This window comes from Myotis nattereri, assembly GCF_964212035.1.
Source record: "Myotis nattereri genome assembly, chromosome: 3".
Classification (NCBI taxonomy): Eukaryota; Metazoa; Chordata; class Mammalia; order Chiroptera; family Vespertilionidae; genus Myotis; species Myotis nattereri.
The window spans coordinates 215,999,222-216,024,900 of record NC_138077.1 but is presented as its reverse complement, the minus strand read 5'-3'; the positions used below and the strand labels follow the sequence as shown (position 1 = coordinate 216,024,900).

Sequence of the window (25,679 nt, the reverse complement as noted above, 5' to 3'; positions counted from 1 at the left end):
GGGGCAGGTGCCGTAGGGAGTAGAGCCCCATTCTGCCAGCAGCCCCAGTGGCTGCAGAAACCCTTGGGTGCCGGGAAGCCGGGCCCTGGACTGTAGCCACAGAGCCCAGCAGAGAACCCCTAAGTGACCGTCGGGGGGCATGTCGGGCACCCAGCTCTGCCTCCTCCAGAGGGACCTGTGCGGGGCGAGACAGGCCAAGCTCAGGACAAAGCAGAGGCAGCTGCAGCTGCTCACTGGACACCTGCAGGCTCTCTCCCAGGTGTCTGACCGCCCAGCCAGGTCGGGGAGGGAACACAGAATGGCAGGCAGACAATGCTTTGCTTAAAGAAAAACACTTTAATTTCACACTAGTAACGAGGGTGGGACACGAACTTGACAGCTGTGGGGCCAAACTATGTACAGCGCAGGGGCCATCCCTGGGCAGCAGCCCTCGGGGCCAGAACGGGTGGAAGGAACAAGTATTAACAACAGGCAGCGCAGAGGCTGGCGGGCGGGTGGCTGCTGGCTCAGTAGAAGCAGACGGTGTGCAGGAAGGTGCGGCCGCTCTTCTCCTCGAACTCCTGCAGCAGCTCCTCGATCTCGTTCTCCATGTCCTCCGTGTGCTGGATCTGCGGGCAGAGAGGCGTCTGAGCGGGAGGAGGGGGAGTGGGGTGAGGGTCCGAGGCCCCAGCAGCCCCGCGGGTGCTGACCGTGCCTCCCACTCCTCATGCCGGGTGGCCCCAGGCCCTCCCCTGGGAGCGCGCAAAGGGAAGGGGCTGGGCTCTGAAACCAGGGCCTGCTGTCCAGTGTGTCCAGTGTTCCATGGAGCCCGGCCGGCTGGCTCAGCGGTTGAGTGTCTACCTATGAACCAGGAGCTCAGGGTTCAATTCCCGGTCAGGGCACATGTCCGGGCTGGGGGCTTGATCCCCAGTGTGGGGTGTGCAGGAAGCAGCCAATCAACGGTTCTCTCTCATCATTGATGTTTCTCTCTCTCCCTCTTCCTTCCTCTCTGAAATCAATAAAAAATATATTTAAAAAATGGAAAAAAAGTCACATGGATTGCAGCTACGGACCCTCACTCAATGGACACCGGGCACAGAAGGGCAGTCCCTTTCCCCCGAGTGGGGGGCGTACCGTCCCGTGCAGGGTGCGTGGCAGCATCTGTGGCCTCTCCCCACCGGCTGCCACCAACGTCCCTCCCAGTTGTGAGACCACAAGTGTGCAAACACGGCCAGGCGCCCCGGTGGACAACCACTGCCCTGAAAAGCGTAGGTGCTGCCAGGGGTCAGCCTGGGTGGCCAGCTGGACTGCAGCCAAGGCCTCTGAAGAGCGCCGCCCCCCCCCCCAATAATTCAGCTTCAGCCGGGGTGACCCCAGTCACACGTGTAACCTCGGGGACATGTCTTCCCCCTGCAGCCTTTTCTCGTGCATGACGGTTGGATCATGGGCACAATTGCTGGAGCTTCAGCAGCCACACTGGACCATGAGGCACACTGGGAATGGAAGCTGTGCTGGGTCCCTCAGAGCAAACCAGCAGGGCCCACCTATCTCTAGACTTCTTGGTTAAACTTTAAAAAAAAAAATACTAACCCAAGGATGTTTTTCCCATTGATTTTTGTGTTAAAAAAACATATTTTTATTTTATTTCATAGAGGAAGGGAGAAGGAGAGATACATCAACGATGAGAGAGAACCATTGATCAGCTGCCTCCTGCATGTCCCCCTATTGGGGATCAAGCCTGCAACCTGAGCACATGCCCTTGCCTGGAATCGAACCTGGGACACTTCAGTCCGCGGGCTGACACTCTATCCACTGAGCCATACCAGCCTGGTTCCAATGATTTATAGATACAGTGGAAGGGAGGGGAGGAGGGGCAAGAGAAAAAGAGAGGAACCATTGACTTGAGACACTCTGATGGGCCGCCTCCCGCAGCTGGGGATCACACCTGGGACCCCTGGGGCGCAGGCCGATGCTCCTGCCATGTGTTTCTTCCTGTTTCTGTCACTCACGCCAGCTCACCGAAACCCAGGCACCAGGGCAGAGCCAGGGCTGTGGGCTCCTCCGTGCTCGGTGCTTCTGTCACCCGTAAGAGAGACACTTTGCTCTGAGCACAGCTGCGGTGGCTGCACAAGCCCTGGCCTTCCACACAAGGGAGGTGCCCAGGGCCACAGGGGCCGGCCGCCCGGAAGGACGAGTGAAGGGGTGTAGAGCCCCTGGGGCCCTTTGACACCTTGACACACGGCAGCTTCATGGCAGCGAGACCCCCGCAACCACTGCCTTCTGTCAGCTTCACACACAGGCGAACTGCCCAGAGCCAGCTATGGACTCTCACACCGTGGGCTCCCTCAGGTGCAGGACCTGGGTCTGGACCCTGAGCACTGCCGCCCGTCCCCAGGTGCTGGCACAGCCAGAGCAGGCCAGGCGGGCGGATACTCACGCACTGGCACAGCTCGCAGATGAGGAAGGCCCCCAGCGTGGCCTCCTCGTGGTTGTCCTGGATGTCCACGTTGATCACGTGCACTGGCTGGCAGGTCTCCTGCTCCCTAGAATTCAGATCTAAGGGGACAGAAACGGCACGACGTCACCTGCCCTGGCCGAGCACCAAACCTCCTCCTCAAAATGGCTGTGATCCAGTGAACACCAGGCCCCACCTCACCCCTCGCCTGTCCTGGGAGAAGCACTCAGCAGGCTCTGCCCTGAACATGATGGGCCAAAGCCCCTTGCCAGGCCCTCCCGGCCGGCTGTGGGCCCCCTGGGGCCGGGAGAGGGCGAGGATGAGGGACGAATGGCACAGCAGGCACAGGGCCGGGGCTCACCTTCCACCACCTGGTCGTACACCCTCTCCTCGCAGGTGAGGATCAGGTCGAACAGGTCTCTGCAGTTCTGGAACCGCTCTGGCCGGGGCTTGATCCGCTTGTTCCTGTCCAACATGTGCAAGATGCCGTTCTGCGTGTAGCTGGGCACGGGGTTAAGGAACTTTATTTACTTTATTTTTTGGTTAATCCTCACCAAATGATCTTTTCCCATCGATTTTTAGAGAGTGGAAGGGTAGGGGAGAAACAGAGAGAGAGACCTCCAGGTGGGAGGCTGGGTCCTGGGATCGAGCCTGCAACAAAAGCACGTGCCCTTCAGTCCAAGGGCCAACGTTCCATCCACGGAGCCCCGCCAGCCAGGACTTCAGGGGAGACGTCATGAACTCAGCTGTGCGGTGTCTGCACAGGCAGAGCTGCCAGGCTCCACGGGCAGGAGCGCCCAGGCCTTGCAGAGGACAAGGCAAACGGCGGCCCTGTCCTGATGGGCGTCAGGACCTGCCCACCTCAGCCGGCCAGGCCACAGCTTCCAGACCAACAGGTTCCAGAAGTGGAGACCTGAGGCGGCCACCTCCAGCCACCCTTCTCGCCGACCCACCCGCTGCCCGACTCGCCCCGCAGCAGCTTTGCTCACGCCGACCCAACCGTCACCAAGAACACGGCTGACCGTAAAGCCACCCAGCCTGGCTCAGCAACAGCCACGCAATCCCAGAAACCCGGCAGCAAAAAGGGAAGGTGCCGGGATCACTACAGAGTGAAAGGGGCCCCCCACATGAGGTCCACGCCAAGCAGGTGACCCCTGAGCTGGAGGCCCTCCTTGGGGGTCGGTCCTCCAGACAGGGTCACACCCCCACCCAACACAGTGACCGTGTGTTCTTGGGGCCCCAGGGAGAGGGGGTGGCCTGTAAGGGTCATTCCGGACCACAGGAAAGACGCATCTTGTTAACTCCACGTTAGAGGTACAGACCAGCTGATGCGGGAATTCTGAGTGACACACTCAATGTCTCCCAGACAATTTATTTAAATCAGCTCAGATTACTCACAATACATTTCCTCCCTTCCTTTCATAATGTATTTAAGTGGTTTATCAAACAGTTTTAACTTAAAACGACGCTAGACTGTTAGCCGTGGTGTTCTGGCTCCTGACACTTTCCAGCTAAGTTAGTGAAGCCAGCGACCTGCAGCTTTGCCGCCCAGCCCCACCCCACGGGCTCGGCACGAGGCTGAGGTTCAGCCTGTGGTCAGCCCCTCCCCTGCTCCCCTGCCCCCCAACCAGCCCGGCCCTCGGGAAAGGACCACCAGCGCTCAGGTCTGGGTGATGTCACAGGAGGGTGAGGCTCGTTGGCGAACCAGACCCCGGCCCTCATTGGCGGGACAGGGAAGTAAAACAGTGGCCTTTCGGGACTATTTTCTGGCAAATTCCAAGGATGTATGGCCTGCGCAGAGCCAAGCAGGACCAAGGGCAGGAGGTGCCCGCGCCAGCCCTTGAGCAGGAAACCACAACCCACCTGCCTTCATTCCCAGAGACCCAGAGCCTCTCGAACCCCCACTTCAGGCCACAAGGGGCAGGAGGGGGATGGGGATGAACTGAGCCTGCCACCTGGACAAAGCCCCCATCAGAGCACAGCTGGGGCCAGAGGGAGGGGCTGGGAGGGGCTGTGAGGGGCGAGCTGCTGGGAGCAGCAGACCCCAGGCCTTTGTCAGTGAAGAGCTTCCGCAGCCCAGGAGGCCTCCTGCTGAGCAGGACCTGCAGCGCGTGCCCCTCACGCAGCCCCGAACCCAAGGGCACACCCTGGGAGCAGCAGGCACAGGGGGCCTGAGGCCCAGAGTGGCACTGGGAAGCAGGAGGACAGGGCTGACCGCCCCCCACCCCCGCCCCCAGCACAGGTGCCCCTGTGGCCGGCGGGCAGGACGGGCCTGGCTGGGCCTCCCCTGCAGTGACTCCGTGTGAAACAGGAGCTGCGGTTCCAGAGCTCAGCCTCGGGGACACCTCGGCGGCTTCCTTCCCAGGCCCAGGAGAGGACAGAGCAGGTGGGCCCTGGCTCTGAGGGACACCTGCTGAGGGCACGGAGCGGGCAGGAGCACCTGCACCCAGGCCCTGAGGGCCCTTCTGCTTCTCCGTGGCCATCCCTGGAAGCTGCTGGTGCTCACGGTGCAGGGCTCCCAGCTGCGTGGGAGCAGGAGGGCGTGGGCAGCGGGAGCTGGGGGCCAGGCCAGAGACCCCTGTGGGCACTCGGCTCAAAGCAAGAGAGAGCAAGGGAATGTGCCGCAGGAACCCGAGAAAGGACCAGGCCGTAGCAGCAGGGCTCCCCCCCTGCCCTCACTGAGGCCCTGATGATGGGCAGGGGCCTGCCATGCCCCCCTGCCCCGCTCCCCAAGTCCCAGTCCTGGGTGCACAGAGCACTTCCCAAGGGCAGGAAGGGAGCACAGCGGGGAGCACGACAACCGGGTAGGAAGACTCCCTCCAACCTCAGGAAGGGGCAGGGAGGCCGGGGCAGGGAAAGCCCTGACCCCAAGCCAGGCAGCACCCCTGGACAGGGCAGGAGTGCAGCCCCCCCCACGCTCCCTCCTAACCACCAGGGCCCAGAACCTTCACCGCCCCCCAACCCCACCCCTGCACCTGTGGGGTCATCTGCTCAAGTCCAGGCTGGACGGGTTGTGGTCGTGGTCGTGCTCTGCTGACAGGATGTTCAGAGCTGCTTCACAGAGGCTTGCTCAGAGCCCAGGACGCCCTGGCCGACACCGACTTCTCTTGGCCCCCAGGTGCTGCCACACCCAGCTCAGGTGTCCCCACTTTGTACTTCAGCCTGGGAGGTGACCCCAAATCCTCTGTGGTTGACACTCCCTAAGGTGGGCCATGTCAGGGAGCCAGCTCTGCACTGGGATCCTGTCACCCAATTTAACTTCTAATCTTAAACTTGATCAAACAAATGTCAGGCACAAACTCTCAAGTGGGGCCCAAGTCCCCTGGGGGGGGGGAGGTGGTCCTCAAAGGCACTGTGGCTCAGAAGTGCCCACGGGAACACCCTCCCCAGGGCTCAGGCAGGGCCCTGGGACCACCAAGGCGGTCACAGCAGGTCCAGCTGCACTGGGCTGGGCTGACACTGCAGACTAGGCTGCGCCTGCCCAGCTCAGGCACACTCTCCCTGGGATGGGTCCTGCGCCCGCCCCCCCTTGTTTCGAGGGCAGGAGGGCCCTGTGCCACGGGGAAGCCCAGGGCCACGTCCCAATTCCACAGCCACCAGGAGGAGCAGCCCCAGCCAGGAGGTCCGACTCCTGGCCAGTGAGTGACCCCTTCTCTGGTGTCTCCACATCCCCTCTGACCCCTGCCTGGTGGGTGTGCCCGTCCAGGGACCCCTCCCCTGCAGCTGGAACTACTTGGGCACCCAGGGGACAGGCGGTTCCTCAGCAGGGAAGCTGCCCAGCCCATCTCGGGAACAGCTCACTTAGATTTTATGATGCAGCGGCAACATGTCTGCCTTTACCTGTGACCAGCCCCAACTGAATGGGGCAGTGGCCCAACGAGCTCTGGACTTGAGGGCCAGGTAGGCTGGCACCCCTGGTTGCTCAGCCTGGCATCTCCCTCAGGACCCTTCTCTTTGAACCCCCCTCAGAAAGTTTTCCCTGCCATGGGAGGGCCGCACCCCTGAAATCCCATACCCCATCCTCCTACGCCAGTTAGAGCCACGGCCATGGCCACCTGGAGCTCAGATGCAGCACAGGCTGAAGGGACCACATGTGGGAACCATTGCAAAGCACACCCAGCAGGACCAGGGTGAGGAGTGGCTGCCACCCTCTCCTTCCCAATCCTCCCACGACCCAGAGAAGCAACCCACCCTCTCCCATCGCGGATACAGGTGACACCCCCAAGGCCTGTCGCATCCTACATTTTCCTGGCAAAGCGTGGAGTCAGCACGGATACAAGACGTTTCCCATGACCACAGGCCAGGCCCAGCGGCTGCTGGCCAGGTAGGTGCATCCTGGAGCCCATCCCCCACTGGAGGGCCGGCACCAGGGCAGGAGCCTGTGGGGAGCCCTTGGCACACGGGGGAGAGGAAGAACGGCCAAGAGCAGCTTTAAGCTGGAGAACCTCCCAAAGGGCTGTGGGGCCAGCTGGGAGCCTCAAACCACCCTCAGAACCGCTCAACAAAAGCTTTCGAGCAGCACTTTTTATATTAAGAAATAAATTCAAACTCATTTCATAATCAAAGCAATTTCTGCAAAGCATGTAGGCTGCACAAGCGAGAGCGTGGGAACCCGAGTCCACTCGAAGAGGCGCTGCCCTGCTGCCCTGAGACGAGGGCGGCCAGCTCTGCCGGGTCTGCAATGGCCCCACCCCCCTGGCTTTAGGTCAGGTGACCCACTTTCAACACACCTGGTGTGTGTGTGTGTTGGGGGGAGACCAGGTCCACCCCTTAGGCCTGGGCGAGTATGCACAGTGAGCATGGCCAGGGCACCGCGGATGTCCAGACCCCCAAGTGACCCTTGGCTTCACCTCATTCACCCCAGCCTTCGGCTCTGCTCAGCTTGTTAAATAAACAAACATCATTTAAAAAAACAATGTAAACACAGAGCTGCCGACAGGGTGAAACGCGACAGGGAGAGCCCAATGCTGCCCGTGCAGGCGCCAGGCGGGCGCCAGGGACGCCAGCACAGTGCGCCAGGCCTGGAGGGCGGACCAGGCAGCTGTTCCCACCCACCAAGCACAGCACGAGAAAGCGGGCCAGCTGGGAACACGTCTGACGAGACCCGAAGAAGTTTCTGGAGCAGCCCAGTGGCTGCAGCTACAGTGATGGTGTGGGGGCCTCAGAGAGGACGGGCCCCTCTCGAGCGCTGTGCCCACTAACCGCACACCCAGCACGGAGGTCAGGAGGCTGTGGGATATACAGTGCGAGCAATCGTTTTTATTTTTAGCTTTCCCCCGGTAAGAAGGAAGTGCACAGTGAAGTGGTGGGTACACACACACGTTAAGCCAGGGCCTAAACAATGAGACCGAGAGGCATTAAGTGGCTCGGACGGGAGATCGGAGGCAGAGGTGCTGGGCACAGGCTCCTGCGCCGTCCACACGCACGCGGACAGGCTCGGGGAGGGGTTACATTAGAATTTCAAATCCATGTTTAGGGACAACTGGCCACGTGTTCAAAGCCCACTAACATGTTTAGAGGCAGGCTTTCACTTGCTTTTTAAGGCAAGTGGGTTTGTAATTTACAAAGCCGCTATCCACCGAAAGGTTTCAAACAGCCCAGAGCCTCCTGACAGACCAGCCCCTCCTCCCGCGCCCGCGGCGTCCGCGCAGCTCCAGGCTGGCCATTCCACACTAGAAGCAGGCGACCGTCTTTCCACCAAAGGCTCCCCAAGGACGCTCCCGGCTCAGCCGGGCTCCTCAGCAGGAGCTGGGGCTCCTGGGAGGAAGCTCAAGTGTGGAAAATGACCCCCCGGAGCTACACGAGTGCCCACAGGAAACACTACGTTTAAGCCACTCTGTATTCATGTGAACTCGTGGCAAAGGGAAGAAAATTTAAGGTCAAGGGGGAAAATGTGCACTTAAAAACCAACAGTTGGAGGCCAAAGATGTCATCAAGCAATACTCAAATGCAAGAAATGGAACAAACTTGGCATTTGTTTCTCAAAAAGAAAAAAGACCGTCCGATGCACACTACAACATGGACAACCTCAAACCCTGCTGGTGTGAGCAGCGGCCAGGAGACCATGCATGTCTCCAGCTGTAGACCGCCAGAAGAGGGGGACCCACTGAGAGGGTGGGCAGTGCAGGGCTGGGAGAGCTGGGACGGAAACAATGTTCTGGAAGCTGCCAAGACAGCGGCACAGCCCTGGGAGACGCACGGAAGCCACGGGCTGCCCTTTGGCTGGACAAACTGCACAAACCACAGACCACCCTTTTCGAGTTCCCTTGTTAACGCAACTCAGAGGAGATTTCGTCTGGAGGGTCAGGTGAACTCGGGTTTCCTGAACTATTAGTAAACAATCCCCAAAAGGAAAATGGTAACGAAACTGTGACTAACCTAATTCCTGCTCCTGCTGGTGGAGAAAACCACACCAGCTATTTAATCAAGTCCTTTGCTCCTAATGGGACAACTGGCCAAACCTTACTGAGGCCAGTCCTTGCGAATACCATGACGCCAGTGCACGCAGGGACCTGAGGCCTGGCTGCACTGGGCAGATGCAGGCCGCCTCCAGAACCTGTCACTCTCTCCATGGAAAAGTCATTTGCCAGCCCTGACTGGCGTGTCTCAGTGGTTGAGAGCATCAGCCTGCACACTGAAGGGTCTCAATTCCCGGTCAAGGGCATGTACCTGGACTACAGATTCCATCCCCGGCTCCGGTCAGGGTGGGTGTGGGAGGCAACCAATCAATGCGTCTCTTTCTCTCCCCCTTGCTCTAAAAATCAATGGAAAAAATATCCTTGGGTGAAGATCAACAACAAAGAAAATTCATTTGCCCCACGTTACAGCTTAAAACAGCAGTTCTCAACCTGTGGGTCACGACCCCTTTGGGGGTCGAAAAACTTTTCACAGGGGTCGCCTAAGACCATCAGAAAACACACACATTGCCAAAGCCGGTTTGGCTCAGTGGATAGAGCGTCGGCCTGCGGACTGAAGGGTCCCAGGTTCGATTCCGGTCAAGGGCATGTACCTGGGTTGTGGGCACATTCCCAGTGGGAGATGTGCAGGAGGCAGCTGATCGATGTTTCTCTCTCATCGATGTTTCTGACTCTCTATCTCTCTCCCTTCCTCTCTGTAAAAAATCAATAAAAAAATATATATATATAAAAAAAAAGAAAACACACACATAATTACATATTGTTTTTGTGATTAATCACTATGCTTTAATTATGTTCAATGTGTAACAATGAAGTTGGGGGTTACCACAACATGAGGAACTGTATTAAAGGGTCATGGCATTAGGAAGGTTGAGAACCACTGTCTTAAAATATTTTTCTAGCTTTCTACTGGTTACTAGAGGCCCGGTGCACAAAATTCATGCATGGGTGTGTTTCCGTCCCTCAGCCCAGCCTGCACCCTCTCCAATCTGGGACCCCTCTCATAATCCAGGACTACTGGCTCCCAACTGCTCGCCTGCCTGCCTGCCCTCTAACCACTCCCCTGCTGGCCCAGTCCCCCCCAAGTGCCCTCCCCTGCTGGTCCGGTCCCTCCCAACTGCCCTCCCCTCTTGGCCTGGTCCCCCCCCCGCAAGTGCCCTCCCCTGCAGGCCTGGTGGCCCACAAGTGCCCTCCTCTGCTGGCCTGGTCCCCCCCCCCCCAAGTGCCCTCCCCTGCTGGTCCGGTCCCTCCCAACTGCCCTCCCCTCCTGGCCTGGTCCCCCCACAAGTGCCCTCCTCTGCTGGCCTGGTTCCCCCCAAGTGCTCTCCCCTGCAGGCCATCTTGTGTGTTGGAGTGATGGTCAATTTGCATATTCCGCTTTATTATATACGATAGCCGCCACTTCTGCAAACACCAACCAGGCATCCTGTCCCAGGCACGGGGCTTAGCTCTTAGCTGCACAAATCAGGAGCAAATGAGTAAGCAAGCAAATCGCTAGCCCCTGAGCTGGATGCTGGTCCCATCACTCATCAAGGATCCCCTCGCGTACGTACTGCCAGGGCGACTCACAGATGCCTCTCCCCTCCCTCACTCTGGGCGTCTGCAGTGTTTAGTGACCCCTGGAGCAGATACTCTCCATTACTGGGCAAGGGCTGCACTTGGGTCACGCTAAGCACCAAGCACAAGGTTGTTCTGCCCCTCCCCCACCCTCCAGGAGACAGAACTTCCACCCACGTGAAGTCAATCAAGCAATGAAGGTGTCCTGTCCCCGCCACATGCCCAGCTTTGTGGGGCAACCAAGAGGGGAGGGGCTTTCCTACACAGGGTGGGTCGCCAGGAGACAAGTACTGTTGGTGACAGTGGGCACAGCACCCCCCACCCCCCGCTTCCTGACATGGCAGAGGCACGCATGGGGCGGACACACACACACACACACACACACACACACACACACACACGTGTGCGCAGTTGTCTTTGGAACAGATGCTTTGGGGGGGACACCGAGTTCTGAAAAGTGGGTTCTGCTCCTGTTGAACTATCAGGGACACGCATATCACCCTCCTGCTCAGAGTCCCTCTGGATTTCCTCTTTTAAAAATGTGTCAGCTGCCGGCCACTGTGAAAGGGCCTCTGTGAGCACTGAAGGAGTGTGCAAGCACACCACCCCGTTCTCGCTGCTCCTGTGGGAGTGAGCTTAAACGTGAACGCTGCTGACAGAGTATCTTCAGAACCAGCCAGGGTCTCACGATAAGCTCCAAGCACACGGGAGCCTGGGGCTAAAACGCAGCTCTTTCCAGGAAAAAGGGACCCTGGTTAACGCTGCTGTCAGGCTAAGGGCAGCCTCAGCTCCAAGGACTGGGAGACTGTCCTGAGGCTGCTCCTCGGCCAGCCAGCGCCCGGCCTCCCCTCCTGGCCCAAGAATGTGAGCAGAGCATGCCGAAACCGGTTTGGCTCAGTGGATAGAGCGTCGGCCTGCGGACTGAAAGGTCCCAGGTTCGATTCCGGTCAAGGGCATGTACCTGGGTTGTGGGCACATCCCCAGTGAGAGTTGTGCAGGAGGCAGCTGATCGATGTTTCTCTCTCATCGATGTTTCTAACTCTCTATCTCTCTCCCTTCCTCTCTGTAAAAAATCAATAAAATATAGTTTAAAAAAAAAAAAAAAAGAATGTGAGCAGAGCAGTTGCTCCAACATGGAGGGAGCACACAAGTGAGGACTCACCACTGGAAACACTCGGGGAGCTTCCCCCAATGCAGGCTCTGCCTGGGGTTGTGAGAAAGGGCCCGAGAACAGGCACTGCCCCAGTTGCGAGGGCTCCCGCCCGCCCAGCACGCAACCTGGGAGACTGGCTCCAGGTGCCACCCAGACCCCCAAAGGCCCACTGCAGTACCGACAGGAAGTGCCTGTTTCTGCCCCAGTGCCCCCGCCCACATCTACCTGGAGCCTGGCAGGAGCAGGGGCTCACACACCAGCTACAAGACCTCCGGGCCACCCCGGCTAACGAATCTAGATGGACAGAGAACATCTGTGGCCTATTAACACCTGTGCCAACATGGAGACCAAGCGTTCCATTTGGTGCTACATCCCTTTCACCCGAATTCAGCTGGGTTCCACCCTGAGAACTACACGTCACGCATTGATGGCAGAAGCCCAGGAGTCCACAGCAGCACAGGGTGGTAGGTGCCTGGTCAAAACCCCGGCAGCGATCACCTTAACCACACACAGCTCGGTGCCACGTTCACAAGACTATATTTAAGAAGTACCGTCCCCTTAAAAACCACGTGAGGACAGAGTGAGCAGATGCCACCTGCAAGCTAAGGAGAGCGGCCTCCGAGAGCCCAACTCTGCCCACACCTTGACGTGGGTTTCTGCCCTCAACGGTGAGAAAATAAATGTGCTATTTAAGCTGAAAAACAAAGCACAAAACCCTTTCTTTCGTGAGTCTGAGGGAGCAGAGCCAGCCTGTTGCCTGTGCCTGAGGCAAAGCAAAGTTCCTTCAAATTGTCACTTACTATCCGGCTTCCTTTGCTCACACACGAGGCCTTTCATGGATCTGACCTTCCAGAGACATCACCAGAGGTGGGTGCAGCCGCCGGCCGGTGTGGGTCAATGCACACCCACCGGCACACACCTGCCTGCTCAGGAAAGCAGGCGGCCCTGCAGTGAGAAAAGCAACGGAGCCTGCGGTTCCCTCCCCCATCTCATCTGTGTGATATCATGACCTTGTCACCATGGACTTCCCGTGTCTGTCTGCGTGCCCTACGTGTCCACGGCCCCCAGGGTGCTGACTCTCACACTGCCCAAGCAGCACTAGAAACGCACTTAGTTCTCTGAGCTGAGACTCAGCACAGCACCCAGCGGCGGCCACGATCCCCCCGCCTCCCAGACGCCCGCCGTGGGTCAGCACGATGCCTGTGCCACAGACCACCACACTGGGGTCTTGAAAAGGGGGACCCGTTGGGATACAGCTCCTTGTCCTTCCTAAGGAGATCGTTGTACATCTGATCATATGTCGTTTTGAAATCGTAAACGTTGGGCTTGTCGGGCGCCGGCCCTGGCAGCTTCACGTGAGTCCCCGTTCCGAAGGACCGGACGCTGAACCCCCGTTTGCTGAAAGACACAAAGGAGACAAAGGTCACAGCTGGGTGAAGTCGGACACGGGCCGCAGGCGGGCGCGGCGGGAGCACACAAATGAGTACCCGTTGGTGTTCGCAAGCATGCTTCTAAATACTGAGCTTTAAGTACTTTATTCAAATTTTAGAGAGTCATGTAGCCTGTTACACAAAAACCAGATGAAACCGAAAATAACGGAGACGCAGGGCTGCCTGCCACGCGGTTCTCTCCCACAACACGCTTGCACCTCCAGCGGAGCCCAGTGCGCAGCGGGCATGGCAAATGGCTGCTAGATGAACGGGACACAGGCCGCACTCAGGCGGAGCTGCTGAGTGACTAGGAAGCCTCTGGATAAGGTGCTGGCATCCGAGTGTCCAGCTGTGAAAGCCGGTGTCACCGCCACCCGACCTCTCACTTCTGGGAGCCCCCACGCCCCACATGCACCTGCAACCAGCCCCAGAACTGTCGGCAGCGGCACTCAACCACCCAAGACGGATCCTGCAGGTCCATCCACACAGCAGGGCACTTCCTGCCACTGAGAAAGGGTGAGGGGCAGCACGTGCGCCGAACCCAGAACTGGTCAGAGAACACGGGGAAACAGATGAGTGGCCAACCAACCGAGGGCCAGGCACTCAGCGGTGACATTCCCCACGGGCCGCCACTGCACATCCCGACGGAGAGGGAGGCCAGGCGTAAGGACGTCCGCAAGTGTGTGCTGTGACCAGAGGGCAACAGGCCCAGCCACCAATCAGACTTGCTGACCACCTCCGCCCAGTCCCCACCCTGCCCCTCACCAATCCAGGTAACATACAAGAAAAGGAGTATTTTCTGTCAAAGCCCCAACCAGCCCGACAAGTCACCTCAACCATGGCGGTGGGAACCAGGCAGCGACAGGAACCCACTGCCTGCTCGATCCCCACAGGGGTCATGGTCATCCAGGCTGGCCGCACCTGCTTCTCTGGAGGTCCCGTTCCCCTAAGCTGGCCTCCCAGCTGACCACTGCCCCACAGGAACTGCCCCAACAAGCCACTTCCCCTGCAAGTGCCCTAAAGGCGCTGCCAATGCTCCAGCAACCTAATGGCTATTTAACCAAGCCTTTCCGCAGAGTGTGAAACCCATCCGCCCGCACGGCTCCCCGAGGGCAGAGGGACTCATGGGAAAGCAGGGCACTGAGAAGCCCACAAGCACCAGCTCCCCCACCTCTTCACTGGTTCACCCCTAGGGCACCAGGAGCTGCCTCTCTGGCCAGCGGGAGGGATGTGCTGAGACCCACAGCTCCCCAAGGACCGGCGTGGAGCTGAGGCCTGTGCCCAGCAGAAGGCAGGGTGGTCCCTGTGGAGGGAGCAGCCAGGCCTGGGCCTCAACCGCGAGCTGAGGAGCATGTGGGCCGAAGGTGTGCAGTAACCAGGGAGAACACTTGTGGCCAGGAGAGACCCGAAGTGCGAAAGCAGCTGCTCAACACGTACCTGGACCCACGCTGGGTCTGCCTCCAGAGGCCGCACGTCTTTCACGAGCCCTGCCTCCTGGCGGTCGTGCTAAACGAGTCACGTGAAACCACATCCAGAAACACCGCTCCACTCAGCTGTGCAGACACTGAAACTGAAGGCCTGTGGCGAGCAAGTCTACGGTGCCGTTTCCTTTTCTTTTTTAAATACATTTTTATTGATTTCAGACAGGAAGGGAGGGAGAGAGACAGAAACATCAATGATGAGACTCACTGATTGGCTGCCTCCTGCACGCCCCCTCCTGGGGACCAAGCCCGCAACCCTGGCATGTGTCCCTGACCAGAACTGAACCTGGGACCTTTCAGTCCACAGGCTGACGTTCTATTCCACCGAGCCAAACCAGCCAGGGCTACGGTGCCATTTTCTAGCAGGCTAAGATGATGATTACCACTTTTTAGCAATAAAGTGTTTTTCCTAGTCCTGTGGTCAGCAAACTGCGTCTCGCGAGCCACATGCGGCTCTTTGGGCCCTTGAGTGTGGCTCTTCCTAAGCCTTAGGAGTACCCTAATTAAGTTAAGAACAATGTATCTACCTATATTGTTTAAGTTTAAAAAATTTGGCTCTCAAAAGAAATTTCAATCGTTGTACTGTTGATATTTGACTCTGTTGACTAATGAGTTTGCCGACCACTATCCTAAGGTATGTACATTGTTGGTTTAAACCAGGGGTGGGCAAACTTTTTGACTCGAGAGCCACAATGGGTTCTTAAACTGGACCGGAGGCCGGAACAAAAGCATGGATGGAGTGTTTGTGTGAACTAATATAAATTCACAGTAAACATCATTACATAAAAGGGTACGGTCTTTTTTTTTTTTTTTAGTTTTATTCATTTCAAATGGGCCGGATTCGGCCCGCGGGCCGTAGTTTGCCCACGGCTGGTTTAGACAGTGCTACTGCACACTTTAACAGACTGCAGTGCAGCGTGCATATCCATGACTTATGTGCACGGGAAAACAAAACACACAGGACCTGAGGGCGTCTGGAGTGCACCCTGCAGTGTCTCAGCTGTGATGCAATGAGGTAACTGGATATTCGGGAGATAATTTTTGGGGTCGAGGCCAGCTGGCGTAGCTCAGTGTCATTGAGCATCAACCTATAAACCAGGAGATCACGGTTTGATTCCTGATCGGGGCACATGCCTGGGTTGTAGTCTCGATCCCCAGGAATGTGTGCAGAAGGCAGCCGATCAATGATTCTCATTATTGATGTTTCTGTCTCTCTCTCCCTTCTCTGAAATCAATTAAAAAATATATACTATAAAAAAAGATAACAAAAAAGAGTTGCTTAGGCCCTGGCCGGTTAGCTCATTTGGTTAGAACGTTGTCCTGATACACCAAAGTTCAGGTTCAATCCCCAGTCAGGGCAGGAACCAACCAATGAATGCATAAACAAGTGGAACAGCAAATCAATGTCTCTTTCTCTAAAAGCAACAACAAAAAACAAGTAAGGAATGTATTAAAATGAGCCTAAGCACAGCCACACTTGAAATCATCGACGAACTATCCAGCGAGTCCATCCGAGCCACAGCAAAGGAGTCGGGAAGCCCCAACGGTGACATTTCAAATGTGAAAAACCACCACTTCTCCTGGCAGCAGGTTCACCTGCCATTTTGATTCGACAGTATTTCCTGAAGCTCACTAGGTGCTGGGACAGGCAGTGGTCAAAAGAGACCCATCTCTCTCCTCAGCTCCTGGGGGGGATGAAAAAATAAACAAAACATCCAGGACACAGGACAATGAGGAGCACGTCCAGAAGGCTTCTGGGAGACCCCCTATAGCAGTGGTTCTCAACCTTCCTAACGCCGCAACCCTTTAATACAGTTCCTCATGTTGTGGTGACCCCCAACTTCATTGTTACAAACTGAACATAATTAAAGCATAGTGAGTAATCACAAAAACAATATGTAATTATATATGTGTTTTCCGATGGCCTTAGGCAACCCCTGTGAAAGGGTCGTTCGACCCCCAAAGGGGTCGCGACCCACAGGTTGGGAACCGCTGCCCTATAGGGCCTTCCCCTCCACCTGATGCAGCTGTCTGGGTCCGACCTGCGGGGATGCCACCTGGCAGGCTTGTCTCCTGCACTCATCGTGTCATGCTGGGTCTGAGGTTTCACTGGGTGTCCAGATGGAACACTCCCCATAGCCCTGACAGTAACTCATCCCCAAGGTAACCGGGCCCAGCCTTCCCCGCGACCGCCCAGACAAGGCTCCTCGCTGGCTGGGTTTCTCTGAGGAACTGCCTGCTGCCATCCTCACCGCCCTCCAGACTCTGAGATCGTCACCAACCATGTTTAAAAATAAGATGAATGCAGTTTGTTCCTCCCCCAACAAAATGCTCACAAGTGGCAAAGGCTAATTAGCAGCAAAGCCCTGCTTCTTCTAAGCTGGTGCAACGACATAACAGCCCATCCTGCGTGTGACAGCTGTGCCGTGTGACAATCTGTTTCTTACATAAGAGAACCAAGGGCTAGAATAAAATTCCTGACAACAGGCTTTGTTTCAACGGTCAACTATTTTCTATGTTAATCTAACCTTCCAGACAAGTGTTTACCAAACACCTTCACAAGTACAAAAATCTTTCATCAAGAACCTATCTGCCCCAGCCAGTGTGGCTCAGTTGGTTGGGGCATGTCCTCTACACCAGAAGGTGGCGGGTTTGATTCCCAGTCAGGACACAAGCAGAAGACAATTGATCGATGTTTCTCTCCCTCTCTTTCCCCCCCTCCCTCTCCCTCTAAGATAAACAAAACCTATCCAAGACAATGTTAAATGTGGGGGTATAGAATTGCTTCCCTTGCTATCCAACGACTACAGGGAAAATGCTCCCGTTAGGAAGAGCACCAGAAGAACCCAGAAGAGTCGTAAGAGGGCCAGTGCTGCAGTGCGAGCACTAACCTACTGGGCAGCGTTCCTCTGGCTACGAGGGAGCCCAGACCTGCCAGCCCCCGGGAGCAGCCTGTGGGGACAGTGCCCTCACCACGTCCCCCCCACAGCTAAGTCTCTGCTCCTCAGCCCCATCGCTAGCTACGGGACCTCATGCCCACAGAGCACAACCAGCTGCTCCCAAGCTACCTCACCTACAGTCTGCCTGCAACTTCACTGTGAGCCGGCCAGGACGGGGAAGACACACTCTGAAATGTCAACATTCCAATAAAAGTTATGTCTCACCAGCAAATTGTGGGCCCTAAACACATTCCAATAAACATTTTCTATGATTTCATTTATGATGATCCCACAGGCCAAGAATGAAACGGAGCAGCTTCTAAGCAGATCTGTGCCTTGAACTTGTGACAAATGTGCCATTTAGACTGCCCGGTCGGTGCCCTGCTTGGACACCCTCCTGCCCCGTCTTCTCACAGGCCACCTTGCTCTGCTGGCCACTGGGGGCTCCCCCTCCACACAGCACCAGCACCACCATCATCCATGTGCTTCCTTCCAGCACCAGCAGAAGGCAGTCCCAGACTGGGACGCACACCGCCGGCTGCACCGGCTCAGGCGCCTGCCCTCGTCTGGAAGGGCCGGAGAAGACCCAAACGCAGGGAAGAACGAGCAGCCGTCGGGGCTGTTCCCATGCCTGGTGTCCCTGGTTCTGTCTCAATGTTCACCTTCAAACAGAATTCTCCAACCTGTCCTGCTTCTGAAGACAAAAACCATGTAGGCCCTCAGAGCCCATGAAGGTGGCCGTGGTCCTCTGCCATTCCCAGGACCCGACTTCAGACCCAGTCACCTTTCCACATCATTTCCAGTTGGCTTCCTTTTTCCTTTAAGTTCTCCCAGAGCTGAGATATCAAAGATGCAGCCACAGAGGCTGCAGGACCCAGCTGACCCATCCTAGTAAGCAGTTTCTGTAAATGTGCTCAGACCAGAGGTTTTGGGGACCTTGAGTGGGAGCACCCTGAGATGTGCCAGGTGTGTGACCACACCACCTCAGGCAGCCTGAGACACTGCTCCCGTGGGAGGAGGTCCGAGCGCCTTCTCTCCCCTTGTGGCTTGGGGCCCACATGATGTGAAGATCTGAGAGCACCATCAAGATCGGAGAACTGCCAAAACCGGTTTGGCTCAGTGGATAAGAGCGTCGGCCTGCGGACTGAAAGGTCCCAGGTTCGATTCCGGTCAAGGGCATGTACCTGGGTTGCGGGCACATCCCCAATAGGAGATGTGCAGGAGGCGGCTGATCGATGTTTCTCTCTCATCGATGTTTCTAACTCTCTATCTCTCTCCCTTCCTCTCTGTAAAAAAAAAATCAATAAAATATATTAAAAAAAAAAAAAAAAAAAAAAAGATCGGAGAACTGCAGGGCCTCAGTTGACTGTGGCATCCCCACCTCCACCCCCTGGATCCCTCCTTCAACCCAGATTTTCCCATCCTGAGTCTTGGTTGTCACATCTACAATGACCGGGGCCCCTCGGGTCCCTCACAAGCTGGGGCCTCCTGCTCTGGGCGGCGCCTCCTCCCCTGTGCCTGTGAGCATCTAAGGGTGTCCAGACGCAGTCAGATGGGGCTGGGAAAGCACCTGCTAGAGGAGCTCCAGAGACGGGCTCACCTGTTTGTCCCATGTTTGCAGCCCCTACTCACCTTCCCAAAACCACACAGCCAGGGAGTTGTGACTGAGAACTCAGCCCAGCAACTCATAGAAGTCTGTCTTTAAAATTTGAGCCCTGGCCGGTTTGGCTCAGTGAGTAGAGCATCGGCCTGCAGACTGAAGGGTCCCGGGTTCGATTCTGGCCAAGGGCACATGCCTGGGTTGTGGACTCGATCCCCAGTGTGGGGCGTGCCAGGAGGCAGCCAATCAATGATTCTCTCTCATCATTGATGTTTCTATCTCTCTCTCCCTCTCCCTTCCTCTCTGAAATCAATAAAGATATATATTAAAAAAAAATAACAATAAAAATAAAATTTGTTTTGAATTGCTACATGTACAATTAGAAATGTAGCTTCCAAAAATCAACATGCCTCTTAACATCTAGGAGGTAGTTTGGAACAAAAAATGAATTGGCTCTAAAGAGAAATCTTAATCCACAAAGTACAAAGAACAGGAGTCTCTGTGGAAGCATACAGTCTTCCAACACCTTAAAAACCTAATGCCCCCGCCCCCCCCACTGGTATTTGAAAAATTTTAGTCTGAAAAGATAAAAATGATCACCCCAGGGAACATTCTGACTAGCTCTAGAAAGTGCCAACACTCATTATCACTTGTATTCTTGTCAAAAAAAAAAAAAATGCAGTCCAAGCTGATTTCAAGAGGGCAAAAACAACAAAACAGGGTTTCACTGAGAACTAACGACAGAGTGTGTTCAGGTAGCCACATTCTTTTCGATATTTGTTTGTTTTCCTATGCATACTCTTTTGTATTTGTAACCAGACTGCACACAAGTTTCTTGCTTTTTTCCATCTACCACATCATTTTTCTTTGCTTTCCACAAACATCACCTTTAAGGTCTAAATCTCTAAATCTGACTTTCATAAGCTCTCCTAACTGTAACAGAAACCTTCAGTAAGTTTCTGAAGATGCTTTTAAGCCCTGTAAAAAATCCAAATACATAAAGCCGTAAGTACTTTTTCAACAGTGAGAAAGACATGAAAAATTGTTCAATATCAAAGCAATTTAAAAATAAAGGAAGGTGAGATCCACACTTCTGCCCTGGTAGCATGAAAAGATTGTGAGGAAATGAAAATTTTATAAATAGGTATTTTCTGGAAGGCAGTCTGGCAAAAACGTATCAAAATGTAACTCTACCTCTAGGAATTTATGCCAAGGAAATAACCAGAAAATGTGCAGATACTTAGATGGCACAAGGATGTTGACATTGTACAACTGCAAAATAGAACAAGAACACTCAAATGTCTATTAACGGGAGACTGGATACAAGTCACCCTGCCCAAGGTCCCAACCACTGGCTGTCACCACAGGAACAGATGTTCAAACTCAAAGCATCAAAATGAAAGTGACCCTGGAAAAGTTGCTCAGTTGGTTAGAGTGTCGTCCAGACACACCAAGGGCTTGATTCCTGGTCAGGGCACATACAAGAAGCAACCAATGAATGCATAAATAAGCAGAACAACAAATCCATGTTTCTCTCAAATAAATAATTTAAAAAAACCACAGAAATGAGTACTGCAACCAGGCCATGTTCACATGATGTGGAGAGAGGTTACAGAGCTTCGTTTTGATCTCCCTTTAAGTGTATCAGACACAGAAAAATGGTATTTTGAGTGATCTTCATCTTCCATGTTTTCTTCAGTGAGAATTTTGCAAACAAAGGTTACTTTTTTAACAAAGGAAAACACTCCCCAAATAGGCATTTTAGAAATTGAAGAGCCACGTCTAAAAGAACCTTACATTCACATGAATAACGAGTTACCCTAAACTTACCTCCTTGGCCCTCATCCTGCCCTCGTGATGAGTAAACGGGAACGACAGTAAACTCGGCAAAAGCACAGAGAACTCCTGCTCGGGCTTGTTTTGCCCCCTTCCCACGGGAGACCCAGTGCTGTGCTGGCTCCCACCCCTATCAACTACTAACAACTTGCTATCTTTTTATTTTTCATTTTTATTTATTGACTAGGGGCCCAGTGCATGAACTCGTGCACCTTGAAAGGAACTGTGGGCCGTGAGGCTGCAGTAGGCACAGTGATGGGTCTCGGCCCATCCTCCTCAGCCCCACCTGGCCCCTCCCGCCACTGCCCCTGCTCCCGTCGACACCCCACACGTCGACACCCCACACGCTGACGGCGCTGTCCCCGCTTGCACCTGCTGACAGTGTGGAGTGACTGGGGCCGTGCCGGCAGCGGGTGCTAGCGGGGCCAGTGCTGTCAATGGTGCGAGCAGCAGCTGCTGCCCTTTCACCCCTCAGGAGCAGAGGGAGGTGGAGAAGCACACAGGGGCGATCGGGGCCAGCAGTCACCACTCCCACCCGCGGATGGCGCTGAGGGACCAGGACCAACGCCGGGCACTGGCAGCGGGTGCGAGCGGTGGCTCTGGCGCCAGCAGAGGGTGTGAGTGCCAGCTGGGACTGTGGCGTGTGGAAGCAAAGAATTTTTAGTAACCACCAGAGGCTCTCCCCAATGACAGCAAGTGGTGCCCCGCCTTGGTCTGGCACCCCCTCTCACCTGCTCCACCATTACCCCCATGGCCAATGTCTGCCATGTTCTGCACACACCCCCTGGTGGTCAGTGCACATCATAGCGACCGGTTGTTTGGTTGTTCCTATTGTTCCACCGTTTGTTCTATTTGCATGTTAGCGTTTTATTATATAGGATGTTAGAGAGAGGGGTAGGGAGGGGGGATTGTGTATCGATCTGTTGTTCCACTTATTTCTGCACTTGGCCTTGGATTCTTGTGTGTGCCCTGACCTGGATCAAACCCACAGCCTTGGTGTTATCTGGCTGACGCTCTAACCAACTGAGCTCCCGGGGCCAGCCCAGGGCATCAGACAGGCATGACTTTGAAACCGATATCACTCACAAAGTTGCTGCAGGTAATTTTTTAAGCTTTTTCTTTTCTAAGATTTCATCCCAACTTTATTACACAAATACTTAGTAGCAGGACTTAAACAAAGGATCACCAGCCAGAACCAGCAGGATGAGGTGGTCTCCACAGCACCTGTTATTATAATTAAAAACATTAAATATCAGTTCCCTTGAGTAGTTTTCCAGGGGTGTGAACGCTGCATTCTTCTGCTTAAATTTACCCAATTTTGCCGAAACCGGTTTGGCTCAGTGGCTAGAGAGTCGGCCTGCGGACTGAAGGGTCCCAGGTTCGATTCCAGTCAAGGGCATGTACCTGGGTTGCGGGCACATCCCCCATGGGGGGTGTGCAAGAGGCACCTGATCGATGTTTCTCTCTCATCGACATTTCTAACTCTCTCTCTCCCTTCCTCTCTGTAAAAAATCAATAAAATATGTTTAAAAAAAATAAATAAATTTACCCAATTTTTAATGACTGGAGACATAATGCAGATGGGGGGTGAGACCCAGCACAATGTAACTCCAGCATATGTCTAGTTTTAAAATAACTTTACATGCCGAAACCGGTTTGGCTCAGTGGATAGAGCGTCGGCCTGCGGACAGAAAGGTCCCAGGTTCGATTCCGGTCAAGGGCATGTACCTGGGTTGTGGGCACATCCCCAGTGGGAGATGTGCAGGAGGCAGCTGATCGATGTTTCTCTCTCATCGATGTTTGTAACTCTCTATCTCTCTTCCTTCCTCTCTGTAAAAAATCAATAAAATATATTTAAAAAAATAAATAAATAAAAAAAATAACTTTACAGTTTAAAAATAACCTGCACATAGACTTCTCAGGTTCAAAGCGTGTGATAACACGCTACCCAAAAATGGCATCCCGTGAATACTGCGGACGGGCCGCCGATGTTGGCTGGGAGGCGGCAAGCTCCTCCCTAGCAGATCATGGCCACGGGACCCTGCCCGCCTCAGCAGGGAAACCCGAGTGCGGGGGCCCCGCTCTCCCCAAGTCACCGGGGCTCAGGCAGGGCGGGTCACAGCAGCCAGGCTCTGCGGTGCTTCCCATCCGCACACAGGGGCGCCGGGAGCCAAGGCAGTTCCCACTGTGCTTTACTGTCACAATAATGTGAGTGACCGAGGGGAAAACGCTGTCAGGCAAGAATAAACTCTCACTAAAGACACCAGGGCCCCCGAGGAGGAGTTCCGCCAAAATATCACGCGAGGCGCCCACTCCACCGCCCTCCGGAGACGCCGGGGCCTTTCCATGGGGCTGGGGAGGGTTTCTGACTCGAGACTTGAACGTGTGGCTAGAAGCAAACACACAAATTCCTGACGTTGGCAACACGGCTGTTTCCCTATTTTTTTAAAAAGCCTCTTCCTGTGCTGAGGTCACGTCCCGCAGGCTTCCCAACAGGTGGTAAGTGGCGCTTCGCCCTGGACCCTAAGCCGGCGTCTGGGCCAGACGGGCCCCCCACTTTCCGATGCGCCGGAGGGCGTGCCAGGCGGGCGGGCCGAGCTCCAGCCTCCGGGTCTCCCAGGAGCTCTGCGGTTCCGGGGGCGCGGGAACGTTTTCACTTCGAACCTGGATTTCCCCGCGATGCTGAGCACACGTGGGCGCACCGCGCGGCCGACCGCGCCCTGTCCACCCCTCGCAGAGCTCGGCCACCGGAGTCCAAGAGCCCGGGCCGGGCAGCCCCCCGCGCTTCCTTCAGGGGCCGCCCGGCCGCAGACGCGCCGGGGAGAGCAGAGGCAGCCTTCGCCCGCTCGGGCCGGAGGGACGGCGGACCGGCCGGGGACGGGGCGCGCGGGGCCAGGGCGGAGGCCCACCTACCTAAGGATGTTGTGCGCCTCCATGCTCCGGTTCTGGTTGCTCGAGCAGACCACCGCCACCCGCAGCGGCGACGACGGCATGGCGGTGGCCTCACCGTCCGCTCCCTCCGGCTCGGGACTCCCACCCAGGCGCGGCTCTTCCGCGCGACCAAGATGGCGGCCGCGGCTCCCGGAAGTCATGACGCCAAGCGGCGGCGCCGACGACGTACCGCGTCGGGACGCGCGGCGCGGAAGAGTACCCGGCGTCCCGCAGGCCTCCCCGCGCGGTCTGGAGCCGGGCAGCGGGCGGAGGGAGGCCCACCAACGGGCGCCGGGCGGGCGAGCTCGTCTCTGCTCCGAGGGGGCGCAGCCGAAGCCCGCGTTCCTCACAGGAGCTGCCCACCGACCGCGTCGGCGTGCTGACGTCACAACGCCGCGCCGCCGTCGCCGAGAGTGACGCGAGGCGTCGTGAACGTCCCGCCGCTGTCGCCGGCAGTGACGCCACGCCGGCCCAGACAGGCGTGGGAGGTGGCTGGGCGCGACCCGGCGCCTGTCCGGGCGGCTCTACGCGCCCCAGAATCCCCTGGGGCCCCGGGTTCTCCCTCGCTCCCGCGTCGCCGGGAGAAGCCCGCAGGGACGGCTCTGGGGTCGGGACGCAGCTCCACGTGCTTGGTGGCTGGCCCTGCTCTTAACTTCCTCTTCCGCTCTCGGATGTCCTTCCTCCATTTTCTTCCGGGCGGAAACCTCTACCAGGCTGGCCGCGGCTGCTCCTACAGGCTTGCTTTTTCTTTTTTTAACCCCTAAATAAATCCTTTTTGCTGAATGAACACCTGGCCGACTGTTTACTTACTTCCGGCCTATTTGGGGCCCCTTGTCCCCGTCGCTCCAGGTCGGGTGAGCGGGCATAGCGGCGTCCACCGGGCCGGCTGAGCTCCGTGCTCCTCCTCGGCTCGGAGCTAAAGGGTAAGTCCTCCCGGACCCGACCTCCCGCCGTGTGTCCGGAAGCTCTGCAGCCCTTATCCGGGACCTGGGGTTTTGTCTCTTTTCTTTTTTCCTGTTAGAAGGCCGTGTTTGTCGGGCTCTCAGTTGACACGTTGGCCTGACCCCCGGGGGGCCGGGCTGGTGGTTGTCAGTCCGCTTCCGTCTGGACGCAGACGGTCCCAGTGACCCTGTCGCTCAGCCACTGGCCAGGCGGGGAGGACGACGGTAATGTTTGCTCTGACACAGGCCAGGACCATCCCTGCCTCCTGCCAGGTGCCGGGTCCTGGGCTGTGACCTGCACCCGGGAATGGTCCCGAACCAGCACCGTGACTCCTCCGCGCTGGCCGGTGTTGGGCCCAGCACCTGCCCGGTGGTGCCAGGACCCACTCATCTCGCTGCCACTCGGGGCACGCGGCCCGTGCGCGTGGTTTCCCTTCATAAAACCCACCAGATCGGACTGCGGGGCAGCCGCCTCCTCGGGTCCCCCCGGACCTCTGCCCTCGGAGGCGGGTGCTCAGTGGCAGGGCCTCCCCCGGGTCGGCGTGCCCTGACCGCGGGCTCTCCCTCCGGAGCTGGCGGTTGGGCCCTCGGCGTTCCCTCTGTGACCCGGCTGTGCTCCGCGGGACCGGCCGGTACTGAGCCTGCAGGCGGCTTGCGCCGATGGAGCCCGTCTGGGCCCTTGTTCCAGAGAAAAGCCTACGGTCTCAGTTATCTGAGTATTTCCAAGGTCTCCCTCCTGCACGGACCCCGGCTGAATTTATGTTTAAAGACCACCGTCGCTCCTCATGCGCATTTCTAACTAAATGGACAATGTGACCAAAAGTAATGGAGCTTCTCAGTAGTTATGGGAAACATTTGAGATTCCAAAACTTAACTTTTTTTTTTTAATATATTTTATTGATTTTTTACAGAAAGGAAAGGAGAGGAATAGAGAGTTAGAAACATGGATCAGCTGCCTCCT

At 56.3% G+C, this 25,679-nt stretch overlaps 1 protein-coding gene across 1 annotated transcript; it reads right to left on the bottom strand.

Moving 5' to 3' along the window:
* Positions 1–316: 316 nt before the first annotated feature.
* Positions 317–24,689, bottom strand: SSU72 (SSU72 homolog, RNA polymerase II CTD phosphatase). The gene is made up of 5 exons (XM_081085592.1): positions 23,760–24,689; positions 12,815–12,958; positions 2,796–2,935; positions 2,417–2,535; positions 317–608 (listed from the first exon to the last, which is right to left on the bottom strand). Exons 1-5 carry the CDS (start codon positions 23,936–23,938, stop codon positions 507–509), a joined length of 684 nt encoding a protein of 227 aa, XP_080941718.1. The 5' UTR covers positions 23,939–24,689; the 3' UTR covers positions 317–506.
* Between the last annotated feature and the right edge of the window lie 990 nt (positions 24,690–25,679).